Source organism: Mobula birostris, chromosome 18, assembly GCF_030028105.1.
Source record: "Mobula birostris isolate sMobBir1 chromosome 18, sMobBir1.hap1, whole genome shotgun sequence".
NCBI classification, from domain to species: Eukaryota; Metazoa; Chordata; class Chondrichthyes; order Myliobatiformes; family Myliobatidae; genus Mobula; species Mobula birostris.
Window position 1 is genome coordinate 63,472,993 of NC_092387.1, and position 18,460 is coordinate 63,491,452.

The 18,460-nt window shown below is 40.6% G+C and overlaps 1 protein-coding gene across 2 annotated transcripts in view; it reads right to left on the reverse strand.

Moving 5' to 3' along the window:
- parga (poly (ADP-ribose) glycohydrolase a) overlaps nucleotides 1–18,460 on the reverse strand; it is a 184,294-nt gene that overhangs the window by 156,993 nt on the left and 8,841 nt on the right. Inside the window, exons 3-5 of one of the 2 annotated variants that reach the window (XM_072282825.1) lie at nucleotides 14,926–15,966; nucleotides 976–1,150; nucleotides 245–364 (exon numbers count right to left, since the gene is read on the reverse strand). In XM_072282825.1, coding sequence (XP_072138926.1) covers nucleotides 245–364; nucleotides 976–1,150; nucleotides 14,926–15,966 — 1,336 coding nt within the window. The remainder of the gene's footprint in view (nucleotides 1–244; nucleotides 365–975; nucleotides 1,151–14,925; nucleotides 15,967–18,460) is intronic. The other variant, XM_072282824.1, reaches the window with a different exon arrangement.

Below are 18,460 nucleotides of genomic sequence, written 5' to 3' on the forward strand. Positions count from 1 at the left end.
TATTCCTAGACAGAAAGCTACATTCTAACACATAAAATAAATACTTTTCACACATTTAAACTTGCTAAATTAACCATTTCCCAATTCAGGAAGATGGTATTATAAATACTGCAAAGCCGGTTAAGATGTGGGATTCTGGTCTGGATTGGAGGTTGGCAACTGAAACTACTACTATTTTGGTTGGAGCAAATATTTTTAACATGGAAATAGGTATATTAGTATTTAAAGTCTGGGCATTCTTTACCTCATTTTCAACAGGAAAAAGATTTTGATCAGAGCAAGGCATTTTCACATGATCTTCATCCCAGGCATCTTTGTAATATGTGGGAAAAGGTCGAGGAACATCACCGTTTTTCAAGTCTGTCTGCAGTACAAACATGGAGGTAACAATTATAATTATAGGAAAAAAAATCATAAAAAGTAACTTTGCACACTCAATCTACAGAAATGCAGAATTATTTATTCTGTCTCATATCTTTTAAACATTAGGAGGAAATAGCACATGTATCCAATTTGAAAACAGGCTTTAAAACAAAAATTTCAGGAAATGTCATTTCACATCCCACCCATCCATCCAGCATCTTCTGACAAGAGACTCCATTGCATAAAAACAAGAACAGTCAGGATGGGAAATAGTTTCATCCCTCAGGCCATCAGACTTCTGAATGCCCTGCCATATTGCATTCAAAGTCAATCTGCTCTGTACCTGACAACATTTAATATACGCACTTTATTTATTTATGCATAATTATCTGTGGATTTTATCCTTACTTTCTTAAATTATTGGGTGTTACATGTGTGTTCTATGTACTACTATGCTTTACACCCAGGTTTGGAGAAACATCGTTTCATTTGACAGTATACATTTATATAGTTAAATGACAATAAACTTGACTTGAAATGAAAATAACTTCATCCATTTTCAAAACAAAAATCAGTACACTGCTTGGAAAAACACAAAGGATTTTAACTTACTTGAATGGTTACTAAATGGTTGTTAGATGCTCTTAAAACTGGCAAAGTGCCACTGCATTCTGGCATTCTTCTCATCTCACTGATTGGAGTTCCAAGCCATTTGACGTCTGCAGTATGCCTTCCTCGAAAAGGCTTCTTATCTTCCATGCAATTCCCTCTTCTAAAAGTCAAACATCTGTTAGCATAACAAAGCTACTAACTACAGTACTCTGAAATTCAGTTAATTTATTGTTCGTATATTCTAACCATTCTGTATAGTTCAGTAGGTAAAAACTTCTTAAGTATTTTTTGCATTAATTCTTAATTTCAAAATGAACTGGTATAACCTTCCAGGTGAGCTAAAAAAAACACTTAATCCATCCAATGCATACAAAATGCTGGAGCAACTAAGCAGGTCAGGCAGCGTCTATGGAAGTGAATAAACAGCCAAGACCCTCCTTCAGGACCGGAAAGTGGAAGTTGCCAGAATAAAGAGGTGGGGGGGGGGGAGGAGAGAGGGGGAAGACAATAAGACAATATCTAGGTGACAGGTGAAGCCAGGTGGGTAGGAAAGGTAAAGGGTTGGAGAGGAAGGAATCTGATAGAAGAGGAGAGTGGACCATTGGAGAAATGGAAGGAGGAGGGGATCCAGGAGGGAGTGATAGGCAGATGAGTAGTAGTAAGAGGCCAGAGTAGGGAATAGAAGAGGGAGGGGGAAGGGAAAATTAGCAGGAGAAATTGAGGTTCATGCAATCAGGTTGGAGGCTACCTAGACAGAATATAAGTTGTTGCTGTTCCACCCTGAGTGTGACCTCATCATGGCATAAGAGTACGCCATGGACGGACATGTTAGAACAGGAATGGGAATGGGAATTAAAATGTTTGGCCACCGGTGAGTTCCGCTTCTAGTGAATGGAGCGAAAGTGCTCGACAAAGCAGTACTCTGAATTACGATGGGTCTCACCAACGCAGAAGAGGCTGCATCGGGAGCACCGGATACAATAGAGGACGACAGCAGATTTTTTTACGTGAACTGTTGCCTCACCTAGAAGGATTGTTCGGGACCATGAATGGAGGTCAGGAAGGTGTCAGGACAGGTGAAGCACTTTGGCCTCTTGCAGGGTTAAGTGCCGGGAAGGAAATTCGTGGGGATGGATGAATGGATGAGGGAACCGTGGTGTTGAGGTAAAGATGTGTTTGGTGTCAGGATCCCTATGGAGATGGTGGAGTTATGGAAAATAATGCATTGGATGCAGAGGCTCATGCGGTGATAAGTAATCACAAGATGAACTCTATCCCTGTAAAGGCAGTAGGAACATGGGGTGAGCATGGATGTTCAGGAAATTAAGGAGATGCGGGTGAGAGTAGCATCAATGGTGGAGGAAGGAAAACTCCATTCTTTGAAGGAGGACATCGCTGATGTCCTGGGAAGGGAATCTCCTGCTTTTCAGGTTAAATTAAAAACTTAAAGTAGTCTCATGGGGAAAACTTTAAAGACACTGATCAATATTTGTGGTATATTATTTTAACATTGTTATGCAAAGTTGACAATGCTTTACTTAAAAACACACTTTCTTGCCCTTTGTGAGGTGATACACAAAGGACTGGTCTCTAGTTAAACCTGAATGTTGATTGTCCCTACAGACTATTAAGAAATTAGATGAAAAAGGCAAACAATTATAATTCCGTCTAAACTGTATTAATATAATGCAGACATCTTGGTTATGAAAAAAATGGCATGGTCAACTCAATATACTGTTGCCTTGATCCTTACAAATGCTGCAGCCAGCATAATTACTAAATTACTTTCCAAACACTCTCATCTCCTTTGGAACTATACTGGTTAAAACCCAGTAGGTGCCTTGCCCAAAGAAAAATTCTCTCATTGGTAAGCATAATCTCTCCATATCTCCTATGAGCAACGGCAGTGTAATGTAGCCTTTAAAGACAATGGGGGTGAAACAAGTGAGATAATGTCAAAATACTGCCCACAAAAAGTTCAAATCAATATTTGAAAGTTAAAAAAAATAGAATACTTTCTTCCCATCGCCTATATAATCTCAGCTCAGAATTATGTCGGCACATGCTCGTTCATGTTGCAGGCTATATAGGCAATGATATAACATTCCCAACTTTGACACATAAACATGGAGGCTTCTCAGAAATGTGTCAATTGTACCATAGTTTAAGATCAGGTGATTACAGAATATGCACAATGTAGCCAATGTATTGGGGATGTTAAACATTCACTTACAGGTTGTTCCATTTTTGACGGCACCAGTAGAACAGCCCAGAAGCAGACGAGTGCTCCTGATTCCTAGTCTTTCCATTGCTGGCCATACACATTACTGTAGCACCTCTACAGATGTAGTAGTTTACTGTCTGTCAATTACACAACATGCTGCATTCAATGCAAATATACCCCGGAATGACAAGCTACACTGTGCAGAAACCTGTAACCTTACGATATCTATTGTACAAGCTTATTTTAATGACATTAATAGCAAATGGCATGTTGCTTCAATGACATTTAAAAATGCTCTGAATAACCAAGAGTTTCCAGAAAACTTAGAGCTAAGTAAAAGATTAAATTGAAACACAAACAATATTGTTTCAAAATATGTCGTACAAAAATAGTTTAAAATTTAACTCCATTAATCACTCGTGAAAGATAAAATTTTAAATTTGGGTGCTATGTGCAATAACTCCTGGCTACATCAATGTAAGCATGCTTAAGTTTTAATGCCACACAGACCAACACTTCTATTGAGGCACGTCTTGCTTTCACATCAAACCAATTATAAGCATTGACGCAAGGCCTGTATCACACAGACAACTGGATAAATAACTTAATTTGTCACATGCACCTTGAAAAATACAGTGAAATGTGTCATTTGCATCAACCACTAACACAATCTGATGACATACTTGCAGCAGCCCTCAAGTATCACCAGGCTTCCAGCACCAACATAGCATGCCCACAACTTACTAACCCTAAACCAGGTAATCCTTTGGAATGTGGGAGGAAAACTACATGGTCAAATGGAGAATGTACAAACTCCTTACATAGAGCAGTGAGAGTTGAACCTCAACCTTCCAATCGTTGGTGTCAACTACCATCTACATTATCATGCTGTCTGTAATTAATGGGAACTCAGCACTGATGATATTCCCAATAGGTTTTGGATTATGATCTGCAGCTGATGTACTAAGCATTAAGTATGTGAATCAAGAATGAAATAAGACCATTTTATGTTTGCTGATTCCAAGTTGACTTTAAAAAATGAGTTCATTCATGTTTCATTTGTTTATAAGCTTTCAATTCAAGAATAATTAAACTAATTTCAGAAATCCTGTGATTTATTCTGCCGAGGTACAGGAGCCTGAGGTCCCACACGGCAATGTTCAGGAACAGTTATTACTGAACAATTATCAGACTCCTGAACCACTCACCTCAATACTGAACTGACTCCACAACCCCAGACTTGCTTTCAAGGATTCAACAATTCATGTTCTCAGCATTATTTTTAAAAATTTATAATTTGTAAAATTTATCCTCTTTTGCACATTGGATGTGTGTCAGTCATTGCTTATATATGGGTTTTCATAAATTCTATTTTTTTTAATTTTCTTGTAAATGCCTACATGAAAATGAATCTCAAGGTCATGGTGACATTAAAAGTACTTTGATAATAAATTTACTTCAACCTTTGACTTTAAATTTACTTCCTTTTGTTCTTAAGTGAACGAACTCCTGCAAAGGTGTACAGTGGATTCCAGTTAATTGGGACACATTGTTACCAATTCATCTTGGCCTTATTAAGCAGTTTCTCCAATTCACCAAAGTTTCATGGAAATTGTTAAAAAGGTATAAAAAAGACAAACCACCATTTAATTGAGTAAAAAATAAATTATTTAAATGAAATACAAAATTAGGACACTAATAGTACTACTACTGTATGATAAAACTGTGTTAGTTGTTCCTAATAGTTATCGGAGGAATTCATCCACTGTATGCCAACACGTCCTTTTGATTGAATGTAATGAAGAAAATCAGCAGACACCTAGCAACACACGCAAAAAATGCTGGTGAACACAGCAGGCCAGGAAGAGGTACAGTCGACGTTTCGGGCCGAGACCCTTCGTCAGGACTAACTGAAAGAAGAGATAGTAAGAGATTTGAAAGTGGGAGGGGGAGGGGGAGATCAGAAAGAGCAGATAATGGACTGCCTTCATACAATGTTTTCAATGAATGCATCCTCTAAATCTTCTTTTCCATTGTAACAGTCAAGATGATTGCAGATACCTTCAAATCCTTCGTAGTTCCTAACTTTATGAAGTAGTAAAACCATTTCATTTTCATTCCTGAATGTTTGAAACCCCAGTGAGCAAAACAGTGCTGAATTGTCTTACTGCCAGCGTCTCGGCAAAAACAAATTCACTGCTTTCTGCACACAAACACACGCAACTGACACTATTTGAAAAATGTTCCCTCTAAACATGGTGTAGTGTCTAATGGCCCTGCATATGCCTGCAGATGACCCTAGTTCGAAACCTCAGCAAGTCTCCTGTCCCAATTAAGTGGCACAATGTCCCAAATAAATGAAGGGAATTTCAGCTATTTTCTCGATTAGTCTTTGTTCTTTAAGAGCTCTCCCAAATAAGTAGCTGCCCCAATTAACCAATGGTGCAATTAAATGGAATGCACTGTTACTCCAAAGGCAACTCAAAGTCTCTTTCCAAATGACATTTTTGTAAGAACAGAAACGAGGAGCAACAGGGTATTCAAGTGTAGAGAGCATAGCAGAGTTAAACTCAGTATACATACGCACTTTCAGCATAGGTGCTGCACAGCAATTCCTACCTAGTTGGCAAGGACTGCTAGGGAAACTCAGCAGGTCAGGTAGTATCAGTAGAAGGAAATGGAGAGTTAACAACTTGGGTCAAGATCCTTCCTTTGGGCTAGCAGGCTGAGGGGAGATCTTTCAGTCCAGGGGAATAGCCTTCCTCTGTAGGTGCTGCCTGACCGGCCAAATTCCTCAAGTTGCTTTTTTTTTCCCCACCTCTGGGCTCAGTATATGCAGTAATGTGTCTCTTTGCCTAATCTATCCTGATCCTATTAAGACACGACATTATCCCCAAATAAGTTGGCAAGACAAGCAAATAGCCACAAGGGATCAGATAACAAAGATAGTCATCAGCAAAGTTTATCATATGACGTGCACAGTGGCAAGCAAAAACCACAATAGACAGGTATTACTGTATTCATTTTCATTTTGTACGACATAAGTATTATTTACAGTGGAATATGATGGAATAGATAATGCACTTGGTACATGAAAACATACACTGAAAAGCATCATTTGCATCACAGTCAGAGGATGTGCTGGGCAGCCTGCAATTGTTGCTGTGCTTCCTGCACAAATACAGCATGCCCACAACTCACTAACTGTAAACCATGTGTCTTTTTGGAATGAGGGAGGAAACTAGAGCACCCAGAGGGCACTCAGTGATCACGGGGATAACGTACAAACTCACTGGCAGCGCCAGAGATTTTTTCTTGCTGGTGCTACAGTGGGGCTGAATTATTCAGTGATGGTGCTGAGGGATGTACCCTATGGTAATATGTATTTGCAAGGCCAGACGCGTGGCGTACAAAAGTCAGTTTCAAACATTATGTGCCTACTATAAATGCCTCTGTTGATTCACAAGCAACAGCAATTGATAGATCTAATATAGAAGTGAACTGTGACAGTGTCAACAGCATCAGAGACAACCCGGGCTACACAGCGCATAAACAAAACAAACCAACAGAGCATCGGACCCACAGCGCACAACGTGAATCACACACCAATCCCACAATCAGCGTCAAATGCGTGCTTTTCAACTGAAAAACACAACACTAACCCACATGTCCATTACTACTCGCATTACATAGACAGACAATGCCAAAAAATACATCGTTATTAAAGTCAAATAAGGCAAAGAACAGATGCAAGGCTTTACTAGGAGTTGAACAAATCGTACTCTGACCATGCAATACCTCAATAAATTTGGCTACTGAATTTAAAACAAAAATTAACAGAATCATTGCTTGGAAGTCTAAGCAAAACCAGTAGGCTTAATAGCAGTAAATGTAATATTTTAGAATTTTCAGGAAACATAAGGACTATAGGGTATCCACCACAAAATAATAATTATAATCAGCATTAGTCTAGGCCCAAATTTTCAAAAATTCAACTGCGCTCACCATTGATGTTTTCAGAGAAGCACAATTTGTCTGTTGTGATTAGTGGCGAAAGCATTAGTGATTTTCTGGATGTCAAGTGCCTTGGTCCTCCGGCTGTTTATGGCCAACAGGGCCAAGTTGCTGTTCTGAGCATCGCCGCTGCTATTTCTTAGGTAGTTTTTGAGGCGTCTGAGGCAAGAGAACCTCCGTTCGCATGAGGCAGATGTCACAGGCAGAGTCAGTGATATGCAGATTAGTTTGTATAAATCTATAAACGCATCGCGGTAGAGTCTCATTAGAGCTAGAAATTCCACTGTCTGTCTGTCTGTCCTTGCTCTGGTTTTGTTTCCAGCAGATGCTGAACCTGATGTAGCTCTGCAGTCACGTTCACTTCAGTCACTTCATAGTATTGGGCCATTGGCCAAAGACAATTCTTGTCTCGGAAGAGCTTGTGTTTGGGACTCAATGCTCAGACTCCAGTCAGAACACCCCCAGTCTCAATTGAGAACTGTCTTTTCATTTCAGTCAGAAGTCTGTCTATAACCGGATAGAAACAGTGCTTGCAAAGGTCATCAGAGGATGTGACAGGTGTGCGTTCAGTTTGGGCCTCAACAACAAAATCATGTAGGCAGTGGGTGGCTGGGCCTCTTTCCTTTCATGTGGTCTGCTCCGTATACTGGCCTTGACACACAGGTCCCCAGCTCTTGCCTGAATTTCACTCCATGATTCCTCTCCCCGTTTTGCTGAGAGTGCATTGATAACAGACTGAGCCAAGTCCACAGCAGATGAAAGCTCCAAACTGGGAGATTGTAGCTGGTCTGACATGAACTTGGTGACTCGGAATAAATCCTCAAACAGAGTGAGAAGTAAAGCAAACTGCTCGTCAATCAGTCCATTTACAGCTCCGGCCTCCGTTTTCCTCCATGCATCTGGTTGACCCATAATGTCCTGTAGTGTAGCTAGAATGGCAGGGAGTGATTTCCTTATAGCCCACAAAGCTGTATACTGCCACGCCCAGCGTGTATCTGACAATTTCTTCAACTCCACGGGCTGTGCAGTTGATTCCAGCTCTCTGTTTCTTCATAAAAAGATCGTGGGCAAGAGTTTGAAAAGAAGTTGTAAAGCAGCTGCACAGTTTCAAAAAACTCACCCGCTTGTTGTACATTGCTCACAACATCCACTAAAACAAGGTTAAGTCTGTGAGCATGGCAGTGTATATATAATGCCTGCGGAATCTCTCTTGTACCCCGTTATTGCACCCGGACATCACTGCTGCCCCGTCATAACACTGACCTATACACGCGTTCTTATCAATAACACACTGGGCGAGTGTCTGTTCAATGCTTTTAAGAAGCAACTCTGCGTCCGGCCCTTCTGTTGGAGTGAAGTGCAAGAATTCTTCAAGCACTGTTTCGTTATTCAAATACCGCACCACCACTGATATTTGCTCCTTTTTACTCAAGTCTTTACTTCCATCCACTATGATGGCAAAATATCCAGCCTCCTTGATTTCTGCACTTATCTGACATCTGACCATATCTGCCATAATACCCATAATTTCATTTTGGATATCATGATGGGTGTTTTTTGCATTTCCAGAATTGTCCTTTTTTTTTTTAGCTATAGTCTTAAACTGCCCAATTACAGTGAGCAACTCAAAGTTCCCCTATTGCCAGATCCATCATCCTCCCAGTGTCCTCGCTGGGCAATGCCTTGGCACGCAGTATAGCGTAGAGACTCAACCACTGCGCTCATATACTCACGATTTTCTTGGGCAATCGTTGTATGTCCTTTATCAAGCATATTTCCCAATCTTGAACCGTCTTGTTTTCTCAATCTGCATTCGGCCCATGCCTCCATAGCAAACATATAAGCTGCACTTGTTGGTGGGTTTTGAAAGCCGTTGTAACCTTCCGCAGGTTGTGGTAACCGGTGACAGTGAAGGTAGACTCAGAATGGAACCCATGTCCTCCACACAGGAAATGCCTGCATGCGAAGCAGAACGTAGTATCTTTTGTGATTGAATATTCCAGCCAGGAGTACAGGTCAAACCAGCCACGAATAAAACTCCTTGCTGATTGCCAAACTGTTGCGAAGGGTACTTTTTCAATGCTGGCCGACGGGGTCCTTCCTCAGGCTGCTGACTAACATCGCTAACAGTATTCCTACTAGCACTAAGAGCAGCTTCATCCACATTCTCTTCCGAATCCCACTCCATTTCTTATTCCTCTACTTTGCCCTCACACTCCTTCAATGAACTGCTGTCGTCCTCATCCCCACTTACTTCTTTCTGCATGTCACTTTCAATTAAAACAGGCTCAGGCTGAGACACCACTGATTCCTCTGGATGAGGTCGTTTTCTCACTAAAAGTTAATCCATTTTTCACGCCAGCCAAAATAATGCACGTGCCAGGCCCACGCTCGCTTGTAAAAGCACAGTGTACGTACACCATCAATCTCTCGCGTGAGTGAGAGTGAGTGACATCACCACCTTAAGTGATCTTAGATCTGAGGACAGCAATGGCAAGACATTGACAACGAACGAATAAGCAGAAGTGTAGAGTGGATCTGACCTTAGACCAGCACAGAGTTTATAACTTTATTGCTGTGTGGGTGCTATGGTAATGGAGGGTGCTGTTTCACTAGATCAACTGGAGAAACAAGCTGTATTCAAAACTATACAGAGAAAGCAGCTGCATTTCTTGGTGGTGCTATTGTAATTTCTGCTGGTGCTATAGAGCACCAGCAAGTACCACTCAACACCGCCACTGTACAAACTCCCTACAGAGAGCATCGGGAATTGAAAACCAATCATTTCTACCCACGATCTCCAGTTAAGCAATTTCATGATCAATGAGATCAAAGCTTTTCAAGAAGAATGGTGGAAGACAATTATATGACTAAGAAAAGTAAAGGGGTCTATGAACCTCCCCATCGTCGGTATTGAGAGAGCTCAAAAGACTGCAAAAGACAGATCAGAAATATTCCCGGTTATCTTCAGGCAAATCAACTAAGTCAATAATTTCCCGATCTTCTTCCAAGGTCTGCAATAGTCACACAGAAACCAGCTTTCAATTTGACCAAGTCCACACCACATCAGTTCCAGCTGAGAGTCTGTAAGCAGTGTAAGTAAAAATACCTGCCCCAAATTAACCATAGAAACTACAGCACAGAAACAGGCCTTTTGGCCCTTCTTGGCTGTGCCAAACCATTTTCTGCCTAGTCCCACTGACCTGCACAGGGACCATATCCCTCCATGCACCTTAAAAGAATGTTTACTCAAGTGTGGCACCAAAGATCCCTAGCAAAACTGAAAGGCTGCTTGTAGGAAACCAGTATCCTGTGTCCATGAATATCTTGAGCCATTTTGATTGCCTGCTTGTCCAGTTACACCAGCAAACCCTCCTGACCACCACAGCTTCAGCACAAGGTTGGAGCTGGGCTAATTACCAGGAGCTACAGTTTTCATTTTTATTGAAAATTGTACCCATAATAGAAGATACAACATTACAGTACAGTGCAAACCCTTCGGCGAACGATGTTGTGCTACCTTTAAACTACACTAAGATTAATCTAACCAAACCCTCCTAACACGGACCTCCATTTTTCTATCATCCATGTGCCTATCTGAGAACTTCTTAAATGTACCTAATACATCTACCTCTAGCACCACCTTTGGCAGTGTGTCCTCTGGAATCCCTCCTATACTTTCCTCCAAACATCTTAAAATTATGCCATCCTTGTATTAGCCACTTCTGCATTGGGAAAAAAAATCTCCAGCTGTCCACTCGACCTATGCCTCTTATCATCCTGTACAACTCTATCGAGTCACCTCTCGTCCTCCTTCGCTCAAGAGAGAAAAGTTCCAAAAAATAAAACCATCCATTCTTAAAAGCAAGAAATCTCGGACTGATACAGTGGCAAGTAACTGCCATAGCAGGAAAAATATATCTGTAATAAATAGTTGAGAAAATGGAGTAAGCCATTATGGTCCCATACATTCCTCTGCTATCTTGTACCCAGAGTCACTTTGTAACCCTGATCTCCCTACCCCTTCCTTTCCTAATATCAAAATGCCAGAGTTAAACAATGTCTGAGTAGCCAGAGACATCTGAAATAAGAGGATTCCTGAGATTTCCAAGTGATGACACTCATTACCATCCTAACCTGCTAACCTGAGGAAGCAGCCTTTCATAAATCACCCTTCCAATCTTCCTCAAGCTTAAAATATCTAACTCCTCAAGATATTCTAAGCACCAATTACAACAAGGAAATCTTCCTTCCAAAGAATAACATCTTGAAAACAGGAATTAATTTGGTGATATTATGTAGAGCATTTTCTTTGCAGGTATATTGTTCTTTTAGTACAAACCAAAACTGCACAAATGGAAAATGAAACCAAAAGCGTGCAATAAAGGGATGCTGCAGCAGATTTGTAATATTCACCATCCTAATGGTATTAAATTATCAGCTTAAAGTGGTTTTGCAGATTTGGTAACCAGGAACACATTCAATTTTGCGAATATGACAGTCACTTCTACGGCACAGAAATCTCACTTGGAGTATTGTGTGCAGTTCTGCTCGCCATATATAGGAAGGATGTGGTTGTAACAGAGACAGCACAGAGTAGATTCACAGGGATGTTGTCTGGATTGGAGAATTTTAGTTATGTGGAGAGATGAGATTGGTTACAATTGTTTTCTCTGGAGTATAGCAGCCTGTGCGGTAACCTCAAAGGGGTATATAATAGAGAGGTATAAGACACATAGGATTTAGTTCATAAACATAAGAGCAGAATTAGGCCATTGAGCCCATTGAGTCAGTTCTGCCGTTCCGCCTGGCTGTTCCCAGATCCCAAACAACCCCATACACCAGCCTTCTCATCATATCCTTTGATGCCCTGACCAAGCAGGAAACAATGAACTTCCACCTTAAATATACCCACGGACTTGGTCTCCACCACAGTTTGTGGCAGAGCATTTCACAGATTTACTACCCCTGTTCTAAAGGGTCACCCCTCAATTTTGAGGCTGTACCCTCTAGTTCCCGATACCCCACCACAGGAAACATCCTCTCCATATTCATCCTATCTAGTCCTTTCAACATCCGTAGGTTTCATTGAGATCCCTCCCCCGCAGTATTCTAAATTCCAGTGAGTACAGGCCAAAAGCTGCCAAACGCTCCTCATACGTTAACCCCTTCATTCCCAGAATCACCCTCATGAACCTCCTCTGGACTCTCTCCAGTAACAACACATTTCGGAGACAAGGAGCCCAAAACTGTTGACAATACTCCAACTGCCGCCTGACTAGTGTCTTATAAAGGCTCTGTATTATCTCCTTGCTTTCATCTTCTATTCCTCTTGAAATAAATGCCAACATTGCATTTGGAAAAGTGGGAGTGGAAAAGTGTTCAAAAAAATGTAAGTGACATCTGAAACTCACTGTTAGAGGATGAAGTAAAGTTAGATACAACAAGGATTTCAATAAGGCATAGAAAGTTACAAATAGGTTCATTCCAAAGTAATTGCTTAAGTGCTGCACACATTAATTACGCTTTACAATTGTTCGGTAGTAGTTCAAAATAAATAAAACTAAATCCAGTTAGGAGTCAAAATCTCTACAATTTAGCAGTTTCTTTGTCTCAGAAAGCAGCTGTGTTTACTCTAGAGTCTGTGCTGAAAATACCAATTCTTAATAGATAAAATATCCGTACATGTTAATGTTCACATGTAAATCAATATTGGCTGTGCCAAATGGACAAAGGTATTTCAAGTCTATCAGTATCCTCTATACACCTCACAGTGAAACATCTGCCATAATTTAGGATATAGAAGCAAATTTACTCTGATAAAAATATAGTAACAACAAGATTAAAATTTTGAGTTCTCATTAAGTTAATTTAAAACAAAGGTTCCCAAACTTTCTACACTATGGACCCCTGGCATTAACCAAGGGGTCCGTTGACCCCAGGTTTGGAACCCGACTACCATGCACCGGAAATATCATACACAGGATTTTGTCAATCAGCTTCCAAGTGAAACAGGCTGCACTTTTATCCTAATCCCCTGGATGAACAATGGATTTCACCAGAAGCCAGTGATTGAAACTATTAACGAATTACACCATCTCATCTATTGGATGTGACTCAACCCCTACATACCAAATACAAATATTAAGACAAATCTCAAGCAAATCGTCTAATAGAGATTCAGACATAAATGAAGATATTCTACTAGAGGTGAATCTGTGCTTATTGTACCACTAGTTTGGAGATAACTTTACCTATGCCACAATAAATGGTATTATACATGATTTTGAGTTCCATAGATTTGTACATACAACCCCGATCATAAAGGAGCATCAGTGTTCAAACAATGTACATACATTACAATGCCAATTTGCTTACTTGACTGCTTGAACACAGAGTAAGAATTGCATGCTTTATGTATTTAAACCCACAAAATACAATTCACCTAGAATAGTATTAAATTTCCTCTTAATGCCAAGTAAAATAATGGAACTTGTCTGGACCTTTACCTATAGAATCTATCACTGGGTACAGATCTTATTCATTGCTGAAATTAATAACATTCATTAACATGTCCCTTTATCTTTGGCCTACTAGGAACAATGCCACGAAGATGTAGGATCAACCATTTTTGGATCTCACTAAGCTTGCAAGATAATTTAAGTAAAGATGAATACTGCTATTTTAGTTTCGTTTTCATTTACAGATCAAGTTTGGAAAGAATGAGCCTTAAATCATTTCACAGCTGCTGAGGGTTCAGATTTCAAATTTAGCTTCTGTAACACTTAACTGGAGAAAAGTTTACTTTCATGGATACTGACCCAGGTGGCTCCATTTAGAAAGCAGAAGGATTTGTGCTGTGTACCAATGCTGGAAATAATTCCTTTCCAGTACAACTTTATCAGAACTTTATGTAATATAAGACAGCTTGAGCAAAAATGTAACAGCTAAAAGGCATCTCAAGCATTTAGAACACAATTCTTTTCAAGAAAGCACTCTAAACCCTTCCAGTTAAACTGATGGCCCCACAGACAAGTAGAATATTACCATACATTACAATTACTATTACTATATGTAACTACTACTATTAATTGCTGTACACCCTTTGAAATGCAGTACACTACAGTTTCACCAACTCTTTGCAACTATCTGCTAAGCTAGCAAATTCAACAAAATTGAAGTGCCTTTCACAACCACATTTGCTACAAACCTTCATGATTGCAAAACACAAAAACAACTACAGTGCAGCAGCATGCATGAAATTATTCTATCCAACAATACTTTCATCAGGTGTCCAATTTACAGCAAGTTTAGCTAACTCATTCTGCTGCAGTGCAGGTTTCAGGCCTCTGTACCGTGCTGAACTCCTGCAATTTGTTCAGCAAATCAACTTCAGGCAGGCACAGGAACCACCGCCCACTCTTTACTTCCTGCTTCCAAATCAGACCCAACCAACCAATCAAGATGTCACTAGATGACTATTAACACACAGGCACCTTTGTGCTCCTAATTTGTAATCTTAGAAATTTTAAAACAAGAGCTTTATATCATTTGAAAACAAAGAGAATATTAAATATGTAGAATGTTATCTGTATAACACTTCTCATCTTACATACGTCAGTAACACAGCTCCCCTGGGTAGTCTAGTACTCACTGCTTTCTTTGTACATTTAGATTACTGGAACACAGAAACGTTAATGAAGGAATCATACCTCTTATCGTTTATCCTTTGCGGTTTTCTGATCAGGTACTCGAAATGATCAGTGATTTTTGTAGGTACCTTTGTTGGGCCTTTCGAACTTCCCAGCTGTGAAGGGGAACTTGTTGACGGGTACGCTTTTTGCTCTGGCTTCAGCACCCCCTCCTTTAAACCATGAACTGTTTTCTTCTTTACTTTTGAGAACGAATCCTTGTATTCACATTGTACAGCCCTGTCCACCTCCATCATATCTTCCTCATTTTTATTACCAGAATAAGTCCTAACACAATGAACTTCGTGGCAAAGGGAAGGGTCCTCAAGATTTTCTGACATTTTGGCCGTGAAGCATGCAAGGTCAGCTTCCGATTCATGAGGGTTATTACCTGCAAAGGCTAACGGCACAGGAAAAATAGACTCACTCTCTTTCTTAGCAGTGAGCCAGTCTCCTGGATTTCCCTTCCCACTTTCTTGTTTCTCAGTTCCAGTTGTGCCAGGGATACATTCTTCACAGCCAAAATCAGAGAGTGGACTCTCAGGAACAATGTAAGTCTCCTCAAGTGGATCTTCAGTTGAGTTCATGGTCTCAAGGGCTCTCAACTCATGATCCTCTTTAATAGTGTTTTTTTCACCAGCCTGAGTGACTACTGTATCTCTTGGATCTTTGAAACCAGGTTTTATTAACCATCCCTCCAGTGTCTTGCACTTCTTTTTATCTGGAATAATGCCCTTAACTTTGTCTATAGAATCAGAATTTTCCAAGTTGGACTTTGGCGGTTTTTGGCGACCTCCCTCACTTTCGCAAGTGTGCCTGTCCACACTTTTGATGATCCTTTCAGGTCTCCGAGCCTCTAAGACAAGTGGATTTTTCCATTTTGATTTCTGAGTCTTCTCTTCAGACTCACAACATTCTGTTGATTTTCCCTTGCTCGATTTATTTTCTGAAGTAATAAGCACATTTTCTTTTTGCATAAACTGGTCCGTCCACATGTTCTTGCTTACTCTTTCATCAGGTGATTCTTCTAATCTTCCTTCTTTGACTTGCAGTTTTTCCATGCTACACAATGTAAAAAAATGATTAAATACTTAAACAAATATAATAAACTTTAACTTGATAAAAGACAACCATTTAAATTGAACTACATTTTCAATATTTTTCATTTTTAGCTTCTTCACTATTCTGTGAACAAGCAGTCTCATAACTTGGTTACAAATAAACTTCATTCAATCACGAGCTCACTTTAATTTTAAATAAAGTCATTGACTCTGGGTAAGTCATCCAGCTAAGTTTCTGTGAAGTCTTCCTTTTTTCCTACTGTGTCAGGGGTATTTCGTCTAGTTTAAATGGCCGTTGTGTTCTCCATGTCAGATGCTGGAGTCCTGGGAGACCCAGTGTCTCCCAGAGGACTACGTCAGCGTGGTGCATCCAACTGCACCTCTGTGAAGACTATGTTAGGGCTTTGGAGCAGCAGCTGGATGACCTTCAGCTTGTGCAGGAGTGTGAGGAGATCATTGATCGGAGCTACAGGGAAGTAGTCACCCCTAGGTTGCAGGAGGCGGGTAGCCAGGTGATTTGTCAAGACGAGGAATGTGAAGATGAAAAGGCAGTTAGTGCAGAGCACCCGTGGCCATTCTCCTTAATAATGTATACCGTTTTGGATACAGTTGTTGGAAATGACCTCCCAGGGAAATGGTACGGAGACCAGTTTACTGGCACTGAGTGTGGGTCCATGGTACGGAATGGAAAGAGGAGAAGAGGGGGGCAGTAGTGACAGGGGACTCAATAGCCAGAGGAACAGACAGGAGATGCTGTGGATGTGAACGGGACACCCGGATGGTTTATTGTCTTCCGGGTGCCAGCGTCCCGCAGAGCAGAGACACCTGAAGTTTCAAGGAATAATTCACAAGGCACAAGATAGCCATGTCCCACAGAGGAACAAATTCTTAAGTGGCGGGGTAGGCAACCATGGCTGACAAAGGAAGCTAAAGATTCCATAAAAGCCAAGGAAAGGGCATATAGGGTAGCAAAAGCAAGTGGGAAGTTGGATGATTGGGAAACTTTTAAAATCCAACAAAAGGTAACTAAAAAAGCTATAAGAAGGAAAAAGCTGAAATAGGAGGGCAAACTCGCCAATAATATATACTAGAAGGTTTTTCAGTTATATGAAGAGTGAAATGGAGGTGCAAGTTGATATTGGACCACTGGAAAACAATGCTGGTGAGGTAGTAATGGGGGACAAAGAAATGGCAGATGAATTTAATGGTTACTGTACTTTGCATCAAGCTTCACTGTGGAAAGCACTAGCAATGTACCAGAGATCCGTGAGTATCATGGAGCAGGAGTGATTGCCATTGGTATTACAAAGGAAAAAGTGCTAGGCAAACTGAGAGGTCTTAGACTAGATGGACTACATCTCATCTGAAAGAGATTGCTAAAGAGATAGCAGGTGTATTGGTTCAAGAATCTTTCAAGAATCACTGGTCCTGGCATGGTTCTGGGGGTCTAGAAAATTGCAAATGTCACTCCACTCTTTAAGGGAGCAAGGCAACAGAAAGGAAATTATAGGCCAGTTAGCCCAACCTCAGTGGTTGGGAAAGTGTTGGAATCTATTATTAAGTATGAGGTTTCAAGGTACTTGGAGACTAGTGATAAAATAAGTCAAAGTCAGCATGGTTACTGTAAATGGAAATCTTGCCTGACAAATCCATTAGAGTTCTTCGAGGAAATAACAAGCAGGGTGGACAAAGGAGAGGCAGTGGATGTCATTTACTTGGATTTTCAGAAGGCTTTTCATAAAGTGCCACACATGAGGCCACTTAATAAGATAAAATCCTACGGCGTTATAGGAAAGATACTGGCATGGATGGCTGACAGGCAGGAGGCAGCAAGTGGGAATAAAAGGGGCCTTTTCTTGTTTGCTATCAGAGACTAGTAGTATTCCTCAGAGGTCAGTATCGGGACTGCTACTTTTCACATTGCTTGTCAATGATTTAGATAATGGAATTGATGGCTTAGTGGCAAAGTTTGCAGATGATACAAAGATAGGTGGAGGGGTAGGTAGTGCTGGGGAAGCAATGCGATTACAGCAGGACTTCAACGTGGATTCAAAAAGGACGGGCAAAAAAGTGGCGGTTAGAATACTGTGTTGGGAAACATATGATAATGCATTTTGGTAAAAGGAACAATACTGCGGACTATTATCTAAATGGGGAGAAGGTTCAAACATCAGAGTTGCAGAGGAACTTGGGAGTCCTCATGCAAGACTCCCAGAAGGTTAATTTACAGGTTCAGTCTGTGGTGAAGGTGGCAAATGCATTTATTTCTAGGGGAACAGAACATAAAAGTGAGGAGATAATACTGAGCCTTTATAAGACACTTGTCAGGCCTCACGTGGAGTATTGGTGACAGTTTTGGGCCCCATATCTCCAAAAGGATGTGTTGTCATTGAAGAGAGTCCAGAGGAGGTTCAGGAGGATGATTCCAGGAATGAAGGAGTTAACATATGAGCAGCGTTTGGCAGCTTTGGGCCTGTACTCTCTGGAATTTAGGA